Raw genomic sequence first — 11,968 nt, 5'->3', positions numbered from 1 at the left:
GAGATCAAATAAAGCTAGGGTGAATAGTCAAGTATGTTCCTATTTTATTTTGATATCATTTGAGGAACTCGATTGGCTACTTGAAATGCTGGAGAGAACAGCTGAGTAGGAGTTTGGACGCGGTGAAGCCAGCTAGGCAAGAGTTTTGCATTTGGTTTTCAAAAGAGCTTGAGTAGGCTGAGATTCCAGGCTGATGAGATGGTCTCCTCGATGACTACACTTCTTTCTTGGTAGAGAACTCAGTTCACTTGACATGTGAGCTACAGGGATGAAAGTGGAGTTTATTTTCTGTAGCATTACAGGACTTGAATTTGCTGATTTTTGTGGCAGTTTCTCCTGTGGCAATGATACCAAGATGCTGGTTACTCTGTTTGAATCTAAGCTACACAAATAGCTGACCGGACACCAAAGATGTCAGCTTTTGGTCCAGGTTTGATCTGAACCAATGACTTAGGAATGGGAAGCATCATATCTTATGCCAAAAATCTGTCTGAGCCATAAAAATACTCCTCTGCTTTTTGCCAAAGAAAAAAGGCACAGGAGCTGACAAAGGAGATCTGGTACTGTTGTCTAAAAAGAGCTCAGTTCAGGTCATGACCAATTACCAGTTCGGTACCAGGTGAAACACCAGGAGTGTTTCAATGGTGGTCTGCCGAGCTGTGCCCTTCCTTCCCAAATCTGAAGTTGTTTGCAGGAGCTGCTGCACCCTAAATTTGATCAATGCTGTTTTGCCTTTGTGTTAGCCTGGGAGTCCCCAGATGCACATCAGGACAGCTCAGGACAGCCATGACAGACCTTAGTGGCAGCTGCTGCCTCTCACAGACAGTTACAGCAGGACTCATCCCACAGCCCGCGCCGTATCCTTCCATGTCTGTCGGCACAGAGACACTCACAGGAGTGTCAGACCATGTGCCTGCAACAGCCACGAGAGGAGCCCTCCTCGGCAGCTGCTGCGGCTGCTGGCTGTGGATGGCTGCTGTGCAGCGCCAGGAGCGCGGGCAAAGCAGGGAAGCGTTATTCCGAGGGTGGCGACAGAAATCTCCTTGTGCTCCGAGAAGGAGAAAAAGCAAAGCATCTCAAAAATTCCTCCAAAGCTACAGGAATTTTTTCACGGGGAGTAGGGGTATAGAAAAGGGGGGGACATCTGGAGATGAAACGTACATGGTAGTTGGAAGAATCTTTGTGTTCAAAAAAGAGTAAATTTCCTCAGAAAAGGAGGAGGATTGCAGGATACCTGAAACTATTTTCACATTTGGAAGACTGTGCCTCCCTTCCATTTTCTTATTGTCAAAATGCCTTGAAAATCTCAAAGTGTTTTTCTTCCTCTTTCCCCCACCCTGCCCCTGATCAGGAGTTTTAGGTGGGAAATGCTGAAATAGTTCATTTCAAATGTTTCAAAGTCAATCTTTTTGGCATCTTTTAAAATACACTCAAAGATCTAAACTATTACTTTAGCTCAAAAAAGAGAGAAAATTTAATTATCAATTAAATAAATTGCAAACACAATTTTTCATTTGGGGTTTAACAAACTACTTGGATTCACCCTATTTTTAATTTGTTTCTGTCTGTTTTCTGAGTTTCAGTTCCCCACACTTTCAGTTGTTTGACCTTTTTTTAACATTTCTATTACCCATTAGTAGTTTAGTTTTTCATTTATTTAAACATTAATGAGAGAACAGCAGTTGCACATTATTCTTGTTTCTCAGTTAAACCAACCAGCCATTCTAATGTAAATGTCTTTGAGGTTGAGGAAATAGGAGAAAGTATTCCATACAGCAAAAGTATCACAGATATCATGGACAGAAAGCCCTTACTTGGGGAATGAGTCAATCTGCTGCTATCTAGCAGAAAAGATCAGCACGGAAGTATAGAGCCTTTAGAAACAGCTTATGAATTTACAGCTTGCAAAGTAAATGAATTCTCTATGTCTCATACACACACGCTAACTCATTCCCCACACATGCATACATACAGGTCTCTGGTGGAAAGACAGGGAATGTGCAGTCTGCGATGCATATGAACTTTCTGTTTAGAGGAGAAAAGATTTTTCCAATAGGCACAAAATCCCACCCCCTCAGCACCCCTCCTTCCCCTGTGTCTGACACTGACTTCAAGGGAGGAGTTGAGCCAATTATCTGTGAGTCCTACAGAAGAAAAATCTGCAATTTGCCAGTAGTTGTGAGAGTGAGAAGGAGAAAGGCAGCGAGGGAAGAAGAAAGACTTAATTGGTAAATATAAAGAAAAACCCCTTCTGTCCTAGAAAGAGAATATTTTAAAGCAAATCTCAGACCAGCAGAAAAGAAGCTTCTGCAGAGGGATGTACCAGGCAAGACCTGGGGAAGCATAGACAACTTCTATGCCTGCACTGATCTTTCTCCATAGGCTCTGAGGCAGCATAGAGGCAGGGTGGGCCGGCCAGATGCACCCACTACCCTGCACAACTAGGTCTTGCTCCTGAAATTCTTTCCCCCTCAGCAGAGCCTACGCAACTTGTAAGAAAAGACAGTGAGGGTGGGAGAGACTCTGTTTTTCCTTTTCTCGAACTGAGGCTGTGAAGGAAAAAGCTCATCTCACCAAAGGGAAAAGCTGTCACTGGTTCTGAGACTCTTCTTTAGCCCATGTCGATTGCCTGATCCAGTAATTACCATTCATGGGATAACACCCTCTGGAGCCCTGCAGTCCTTCCCAATCCTGCTAAGTTCTTGGAAAACACTGGAGAAGAACTGAGCCCAGAATAAGCAACGTGGGATCCACAGAACAACAGCCTTTTACAGCAGCAGCCACCCCTGATTAAAATTATCAGCTTCATCAGACTGCACCAAGATCCAGGACTGCTCCTCCAAGGAAAGAGAGGTAAGAAATCAGCATGGAGTTTGGGATGAAAGTAGGAAACAAACATCCCACGGGAGTGATTTTGGTGTGCATGGAAATTACAGGGACACTAATAGTGATTAACAAGTGACAGGTTTGTTATGCATGATAGCATTTGTGTCTGCCTATGTCCTTTTTAGCTGGGTGCAGTGATTTACTCTGGGGTGGCAAACAGAGACAGAAGCAGTAGCTGGAGATGGAGGAGTGCAAGAGAGGTAGTTCAGAAGTCTGTTCATGGATGGGGAGTGGTAGGGAGCATACACCCTGATGGGAGGATGGAAAACTAAGGTGCAATAGCTCTTGGTAGGTTGAATGAAGAATATCTTCCTTAGATATCTCTCTCTGGGTGCTCAGGATCAGATTTGTCAGTACCTCACTGGAATTCAGTCGAGCACTCCTCAGAGCATACAAAAGCAGGTTTGTTGTCATTCACCCGATGCCTGCCTATGAAAAGAGCAGTGGTGGTTACCGGGTAGAAGATGACACAGGGAGTCAAGATAAATGGGATTTAATGATGAATTTGGTCTGCTGTTTCAGCTCTCTCTGGGCATATGAGCCTTTCCCTTTATTAAGAGGAGATAACATTAATTGTTTATATTTCTATGGCATTTTGAAATCCCTGCACTGTACCAATATAAAATACTAATGTAAAATTTCTAGCATCAAGCCAGTATATAAAGCAGAAGGTATCACTGGGAATTAAACTATGCTTAAGAATTTAATAAACTGGAAGGAAAAGATGTAGATTAAAGCCAGCTGGAGCTTGTTTGTCTCCTCATTCTCTTCTGATTGATTTTGCTTTACTTAGTACATGAACATGTGGTCTCTCTCTCTGTTTCTTTTCTTCTGCCTTTAATCTTTTTCAATGTATGAGTGAGTGCCTGTGCTCCCCCCCTGCCACCTCTGGGTGTGAAGGCTGAAGTTTCATTCCTTTTCTGAAAAGGAAAGAAGGCAGACTGTGTTGAACCGGAGAAAAATTGGAGTGGGGGGATAAGAAGAGAAGGCACAAACCACAAATATAATATTCCAGTTCAACAGCACACTCTGGAGTCATATTTGCAGGAGAGGTGATGAGTAGCAACTCCATGAGTCAAAGTGCTGGAAAGCATTTTTCGACTTCAAGTGAAATGAAAAACAGTTAAGAAAGCACAGGAGTTCTCTTGACTGAATGCCTTGACAGGTGGAACAAGGACAGCGTAAAGTGATCAGGTCCCTCAGCAAGCATGTTCTGTACAGGACATATAAGGCATTTGCTTAAAATGCATAATTGTGCTCAATCCCTGATGCTTTTGCACCGAGTTGTACGAAACTGATCTCTAGCAGGTGTAAACCAACACAGTCCACTCACCCTCATGCAGCTACACTGGTCCATCTCAGTCTGAAGAGCTGACTCACTTCTAGATACTGATGCTGGGCTGTAAAGAAGTTTGTAGTTTTCCTTATTAATCTATCTCCCTATTTTTCTCTGCCAAATAAGCCCGAGAGGGAGAAAGGAAGCATTAAGTCTGTTCACGAATGGAAGACAGTATTGAACTGGCTACGTAGGAAAAGGCAGAGACAGCGTACATGGCAGTGTTGTTTCAGAGACTGAATACGGTGTTTCTGCACTATTGGAGACAGGTCCTGTGGTGACTAGAACACAGAGTCCAGTTCAAATACCAGATAGGTCCTGTTGTAGCTAGAACACAGAGTCCAGTTCAAATACTGGTGTGCTCCTTGCTGTCATTCCCACCACAGCAATCCCAGCAGTACCATAACTCTGCATGTATGTGTCCTTTCAAAGTTGTGTGCTGACATTACTGTCTGCCTCTAATATCATGCTGTCCTGCCTGCTGACTGTAATTCAGAGTGTAAGCTACTCTGAGGAGAGCATTACATTTTCTTTTGTCCTTTAGGTAAGGCTGAGTATGCTGTTGTCATGCAGCAAATTATATTAATAATGATAAATAGTTGTGTTTTGCTATTTCCTTGGGCAATAGCACAGCACTTGGAATGATGCTGGATCAGAATTCCAGAGACTTCTTTATTTAGCAGTGACCGTATCTTCACTGCTGCTTTGGTGCTTAGCACATGTTAAACAAAGTAAAATATTTTAAGCTCTTGACTGAGATAATTGTCAGCCACATAAAAGCCTGGGAGATAAAATTCACTCAGCATAAAGATAAGAATCCAGATCTGGACCCAGGAATGATATTTCAGTGTACATAAAGTACTTGCATTGTAATATTAAATAAACAATACCTAAGTTAAATAAACGGCATAGTAGGAACTTGATTATTCTTTAATAAGATCCTAGTAACCAAAATAAACTCTTTCCAAAATGTGCCTTCTTTGCTCTAACAGTCAGCTTTCCCCATACAGGGGTTATATTTTTCTTTTCTGCACACAATTCATTTGAACTGGTACACGAAAAATGTCTGAGCATCACTTTTTCTTTCCTATCAAAGTTTCCTGCATCTGAGTGCTATGTCAAAATGCAATCTCCAAGGTCTCTGACATTTTAGATGTCAGGGGTTGGAAATCATGTCTAATAGCTATTTAAGATGGCTGTCCTTCATCTTTTCCTCTGCTTGTACTTAGCACTCGCAAAGACCATGACACCCACAAGAGCTGTGTATGTATAAAGACTGAAGCTCCTACGAAATCTACATTTCTGCAGTTCTACCCATGGCCAGCCATCCTGCTGCAATGCTGATAGTTTGCTGATAGGGAATTCCCACACTACCAGTCCAAAGAGCAAGATTAAAATCTTGTTTCTAAAAGGTCACTGAAGGTACAGATGTTTGAATTTATCACCAGCCAGTGCTATTTTGTGGCTCGCACTCCCTGCACCAGCAATGAAGGTTGCACGGGACCAGCTATTTAAAGTTACTGAGATGTCTAGCTGCCACTGATGTTCAGCATGATTTTTGTTTGTGTCTGACTTTTAGTTGATCTCAGAAAACAAGTATCATGCACAACTCCTATTTAGGCAACGAAATGAAGCGATCTAGGTTCTAGTGGCAGCTGCAGTGAATGTAATATATTGGGGAATCTGACCTCTGTGTTTACGTATCTAAATGAGAACCAAGCTCTACTGAAAAATCTGGTAATGTGTAAGTGATGCAGATGGTGGGAAGGAAGTTGGTGTCTAAGTTGAAGCACAGCTGATGAATTTAGCCCTTAATGTTTAGATGAAACAGCAAATTGCAATTCAAAAGCGTGTTATTTTTCAGTGTAAATACCTTCATTTTTATATTACTTTAAAAGAAAATAAAAAAAAAATACCAACAACAACAACAAAATCAAACAAACAAAAAACCCAAAACCAAAACCAAATATTCTCTGGAAATGAGACTGGAAAAGTTTAAGCATTTCCCGTTAAAAGATTTCTGTACGGACCATTCATCTACTAACCAGGACTATGCTCCAGAGCACTCTTTGACAAGCTTGTGGTAAGGAGCTCCCTGTTTTATCTTCCATTCCGTTTCTGATCTTTCCTCCAACTCTGCTGTTTCCTCTTTCAGGATCAAGCAATGATGAAGACCATGTCTGGTGGAAACTGCAACCTGAATGTGCCAGCCAAGAACTCATACCGGATGGTAGTGCTGGGAGCCTCCAGGGTGGGGAAAAGCTCCATCGTCTCACGCTTTCTCAACGGCCGGTTTGAGGATCAGTACACTCCTACCATCGAGGATTTTCATCGCAAGGTCTACAACATCCGGGGAGACATGTATCAGCTGGACATCCTGGACACCTCTGGGAATCACCCTTTCCCTGCTATGAGGAGGCTTTCTATCCTGACAGGTGAGAAAGTCGTGGGGAAGTGAGTAGATGGGTAACAGTGGGTGAAAGATCTTAAGGATAGATTATTTTCAAGATTAGCTTGAAAAGTGTAGCATGGAGATGACTTTTTCTTGGGAGGAAGCTAAAGGGACTGCTTGATGTTGTTGCAAGATACACTTCCAGAGAGAGAGGTTTCCTGTCTGGGGTGCTCCAGCACTATAGGGAATGCATTAGCCACAGAAAGGAAGTCCACTAGGTGAAGATCTGAAATTGAAATTTCCTTCTAGTTTATTTCCCTTCTACCTTCCCCTCTTGCTCTGTATTTTTATTGCAGTCACAAATAAATGCCTGAATAAAATCTTGAGGGCACAAAGAGCAGAAGAGGGCAAAATAAACATGTCATTATAAAACACATGTAGTGAAAAACAAATGTAAAATGCACAAGAAGGGAATTCTAACCAAGAAAATCCCAAAGAATTTTTTATTCCTAAAATTTCCAGCCCAATTTCTTTGATTTGATATTCCAGTAGAAAGATACCTCTTTAGTCTGTGCTTAATCAAATGTGTTAAAAGGAGGGGAGGGGAAAGGAAAATGGGGGGCTCAGTTTGAACATTCTCACTGTCAAACTGTTCCTGTTGTGAGCTAAAATGAATTTTTTAATTGTAAAAGTAACAGTAGAGATATCTTCAGCCACACCTCACAGCAAACCTACTTTCTGGATTCGCTGTCTACCCTTCTAGCTGGCCAGTGAAACATAAGTTTCACATCTGGCCAGGATAGCATGTGCATTCAGTGAGGTCCTAGGACCAGTTTCTGGGATGCAAATGTGAGCTTTTGTCCCTGAAAGCTCTCTTAGCATGTTCCACATGAATGTCATTCAACAGGCAATGGTTTGCCTTATTTTCTACTTGCATAAGGAATTGTAAGTCAGGAAATGTCAAAAGGAAATGCCAGGGGATCTGTGTCATTTATGTATTTCTTTTTTCCATGGCCTGTTTCTCTTGAGCAAATGCAATGGCAGCAGAGTACTGCACACTGAGAAACTTCTTATTACTGACTTAGGCATTCAGGACTGACCAGCTCTAAATCTTTAGTTCAGGTGTTGTTCCATGCATTGTGTAATCAAAAGACCAAGGCTGAGTGGCTACTAGCTCTCCACTCCTACTGGTGTCAGACAGGCTGTGTTTTACACGGAGATACAAACAAAATGAAGAGAAAGGAAGAGCAATGCAGCAGAGCTGAGATAGAGCCACGTTTACAAAAGAGAGCAAAACACACAATAACTTACAAGCTCAGTGCAAACTAGGAATGTGCTCAGATATCACTGAAGTAACATCATAGCCAAAAGTCTTTTCCGTAGCACTACAGAAAGGTGTGGGGAGTTGAATTAGAAGAACTAAAGTACAGCTGAGTGAATAGATGCCAAAGGACCAACCAAAAAACATGGGGAAGAGATGGCAAATAAACCTATGTCTTTTTCAAAATTTGTTCCTCTGACACTGGTTGCAACGAACAAACCTTTACAGTATTTTTTTTAATTTGCAGGGGATGTTTTCATCCTGGTATTTAGCCTGGACAACAGAGAATCCTTTGATGAGGTCAAGCGGCTCCAGAAACAGATCCTTGAGGTCAAATCCTGCCTGAAGAACAAGACCAAGGAATCAGCTGACCTCCCTATGGTGATCTGTGGAAACAAAAATGACCACAGTGAAGTCTTCCGCAAGGTACGCACTGATGAAGGTGAGAATCTTGTCTCCAGTGACGAAAACTGTGCTTACTTTGAAGTGTCAGCCAAGAAGAACACCAATGTGGATGAGATGTTCTATGTTCTCTTCAGTATGGCCAAGCTACCTCATGAGATGAGCCCTTCTCTCCACAGGAAGATCTCCATCCAGTATGGTGACACTTTCCAACAGAAATCCTTCCGCATGCGCCGATTCAAGGACATGGGTGCCTATGGCATGATCTCTCCCTTTGCTCGCCGGCCAAGCGTCAACAGTGACCTGAAGTATATCAAATCGAAAGTTCTCCGGGAAGGTCAGTCCAGAGAGAGGGAGAAATGCACAATCCAGTGAAGGAGGCTTGCACTTCTGTCTGAAGTCAACATCCACATGCAGTGCCTTAAAGAAAAAATGGTCCACGGGAACAGAGAACGAGTTCATGGGGTTTATTGAGAAAGCCCAACGTGGAGAAAGGATAACTCTTCCTGTGGATTCTGCTGAGTCACAAATGTAAATAACATCATCCTTGAAAATGACTGGGAAAAAAGTATACGCCTGAGACACGAGTGCATCTTTTTGTCTTTGTAATGTGGTTCCTCTTCATTCCCCTTTTTGTTTAAAGAACACAGGCCTGAGAAGTAAAGACTTTTCAACTTTATCCTTACAAAGAAAATAGGTCAAAAATGCACAGGAGGCATTAACACTTATCCAGCATGCAGCTCTTGCTAAGAGAGAGGAAGTTATGTGTGTGTGTGTGAATCTCTGTGTGCCTGTGTGTATGTGTGCATGCATGTGTGGAGCTCTCCTTTTAAAAAGTGGGACTTGCATTTCAAAGGGCAGCAGTCCTAACTGAGGATTCACAGATTGGGAGTGGACTCTACGTGTGGGTGCATGACTTCCACTCACTTCTGAGGGCACCTGCATTAAGAAGAACTTGATTTTATGTTTGTGGGAACAGTTACCATTTGACATTGACATGAATGTTGGTTTATGTTATAGATTTTATTTGGGATTTGGGGTTTTTTTATTGTCTGGGGGTGGATTTTTAGTAAAATCAGATGGTGTGTTTGACGTTAAATAGTGTCTGCTTTCTACCACTGAAAGGTGGTTTTCATCTGTAAAATTTTCTAGTATGTACATTGATTGAAAGTGAAATAGTTCTGCAAAAACCAATGCATTTGACTGCTTTTCAAGCCTGGTGTGATATTGTTTCTCAAAGCAGCCACACCAACTCTGAGTACCATAGTACAAATGCCACCCTCTGCCTTGATGGTCACCGGAGTAATGATTTCTTCCTCTGCCTGTATCAGCTGAGAGTGACCAGATTAATATGTAGACTTAGGCCACTTAAGAGGCAGGATTGGGTTGTTCTTCAGAATTAGGAACTGAATGATTATAGGGCCAGCTCCATTGTATTTCTTCTGTTAACATGCCTCTAGTCATTTTGTTCGTGTATTCCCCCACTGTCTGATAAAGGTTGCCTGGATGTAAACCTTTGCACTGCAGAAGTTCTTCAGAACAGAAGCTTTGTGCTGGCTGTCCAAACAGGGTTGAACAGACTGGTCAGATAAATCTGGGGCTGTCCATTCACTTCTTTCCTTTCTCAGCTAAGTACAGGCTTCCTTGTCTTCATCTCTCTCCCTGTTCTGCTTTTGGCTCTGTTGTTTGATGAGTTCCTGTATGCCCTCAAAGCCCAATATATTCTCTCAGATATGAGCTTACCACTCTTGCTGACTGAAATGAGATGTGTGCACACATATCTGTGAGCAAAGCATGGCCCCAAGACTGTACACAACAGTAGAATATGTATGTTATATATACCTCAGATATATTCTCCCTTTCTCACCCTCAGTTTCTGTTCTTGGCTGTGGCTGCCTTGCTGTGTCTTGGGCAGAGCTGTGAGCTAGTTCGTGCTATAATTTGACAGGAAACCAAGAATGATGATTGTCTGTAAAAATTAGCCTCTGGGACGCAAAATCCCATATTCATTTATCAGCTCCACCCTTCATTGGTACTGTATATTGACTGGTAAAATACACTGTTCTTTTATTCCTGTTGCCAAGGCAGCATCTTTCTGATCATGTCTCCCTCCCTCTCTATAAATATGTAAATGGTTTATGATTAAACCTGGTTTATTTATTACCTGTGTCCTGGTCTTTTATACTTCCTCCAAGGATAAGGAGGAAGGTCCAGTTTTTATGTTGTGCCGGTGCATCAAGGCAAGTGAGTTCTGGGTTGCAAGTCCTGATGAGATCTCCAGTAAGTTCTGGAAGAACCTTCTAAGTCCTCCAGACACCAGGGGCTACACACTTGTCAGTTTGGAATAGAATTATATCCACATCTATCTGTCTATCTATCTGAACATTAACTTATATATACAGATATCTGCAGAGGCCGACAGTCACTCTTCCCCATGCTGCCTCCAACACAAGAAAACAACAACTCTGTTCTTCATGCACAGAGCTGATATGCTGATCTCTGGTGTGACTTAATGTGATCTCTGCAGACACATCACTGGTTATTTTCTTAGCAGTCTCTCCCTCTCACCATTTGCACATCCCAGCTGTTTGAGCCTTGGTCCCCCAGAGCACATGCCCACGTCTCTACAAACTCTCCACCCAAGTGCATGACTCTGGGATTCGTGTGCCACAAGGACATGGAGGGGGTTTGAAGATGGAGTAAGAAGGGCACAAGTGTAAACATTGGTTGGGTTAAGAGGCTTTGGGAAGCTAAATGAGAACTCCTTGCACTATAGACCAGGTGCTTCCTTACTGAGCCTATATCTGCTCTCCCTGGCCTGCTGGATAAAGCTGAATTTCAAAAGAGTCTTCATAATCAAGTCTCTGCCTCTGTCTAAAAACACTGACCTTACAATTATTTTGCCTACTCTCCTTCCATCTCCCTGAAGACACCAGCTTTCCTCACCCTTCCATGTCCTCCCATTCCTGCCTTTTCCGCCATGGATACAAAGACACCCAGTGTGGAAAAACAATGTTGCAGAGACAACAAAGGCACAAGAATAGGGGAGGCTGAAGACCAAGGTGCTCACAGAGATAGGCTGGATCCCATGGGGAGGCCAGTGAGCCCCAGCTTCACAGTCCAGCTTGGCTGGCCAATGCTCAGGGTGAGAAGCATCTGAGAAACTGACTGGGAATGAGGGTGAAACAGTATTACAGTCACCCACAAAAACAAATGGCAATAAGCAGATAATCTCATTAAAGTAATCCTAGTCTTCTCATTGCATTTTGTTACTGATGGTAATTGCTTTTGAAGTTAGATTATTGTGCTTCTGAGGATATTTTTTTTTCTTTTATTATATCATTACAGTCATTCTATTAATATCTATATATTATTTGAGCTCTAGAAGTTCTTACAGCCCCTAAACCAGACAGTATGTGTATCAGTTGTTTATTCACAGTTAGCAGCCATTATGTTCTGTGAAAAAGGCTGGGACTGGCAAACAGAGAGCAAGGCTACCTTCCTGCACAGGGGGTATAAGGTAAGGCAGGAAGAGGAAAGGCGAATTACTTCTTCCCTGCTAACCACTGAATGTGTCTGACTGTAAGGTAGAACAGGGAAGGGCTTTATGAGAAACTCTATTACGTGTGTG

At 42.4% G+C, this 11,968-nt stretch overlaps 1 protein-coding gene across 1 annotated transcript; it reads left to right on the top strand.

Annotated features, from left to right (window-relative positions):
- The first annotated feature begins 2,021 nt into the window (after positions 1–2,021).
- RASD2 (RASD family member 2) lies at positions 2,022–10,500 on the top strand. The gene is made up of 3 exons (XM_017823493.1): positions 2,022–2,853; positions 6,378–6,657; positions 8,183–10,500. Exons 2-3 carry the CDS (start codon positions 6,387–6,389, stop codon positions 8,710–8,712), a joined length of 801 nt encoding a protein of 266 aa, XP_017678982.1. The 5' UTR covers positions 2,022–2,853; positions 6,378–6,386; the 3' UTR covers positions 8,713–10,500.
- Positions 10,501–11,968: the final 1,468 nt, after the last annotated feature.

This window comes from Lepidothrix coronata, unplaced genomic scaffold (genome assembly GCF_001604755.1).
Source record: "Lepidothrix coronata isolate B3197 unplaced genomic scaffold, Lepidothrix_coronata-1.0 Scaffold102, whole genome shotgun sequence".
In the NCBI taxonomy this organism is placed as follows: Eukaryota; Metazoa; Chordata; class Aves; order Passeriformes; family Pipridae; genus Lepidothrix; species Lepidothrix coronata.
This window is presented reverse-complemented; position numbering and strand designations above follow the sequence as displayed.

Excerpts from the sequence above, each read along its gene's own strand:
- RASD2 (XM_017823493.1), top strand. The coding sequence starts at position 6,387 with ATGATGAAGACCATGTCTGGTGGAAACTGCAACCTGAATGTGCCAGCC. Across the intron at positions 6,658-8,182 it reads GAGGCTTTCTATCCTGACAG|GGGATGTTTTCATCCTGGTA; the intron begins GTGAGAAAGTCG and ends TTTAATTTGCAG.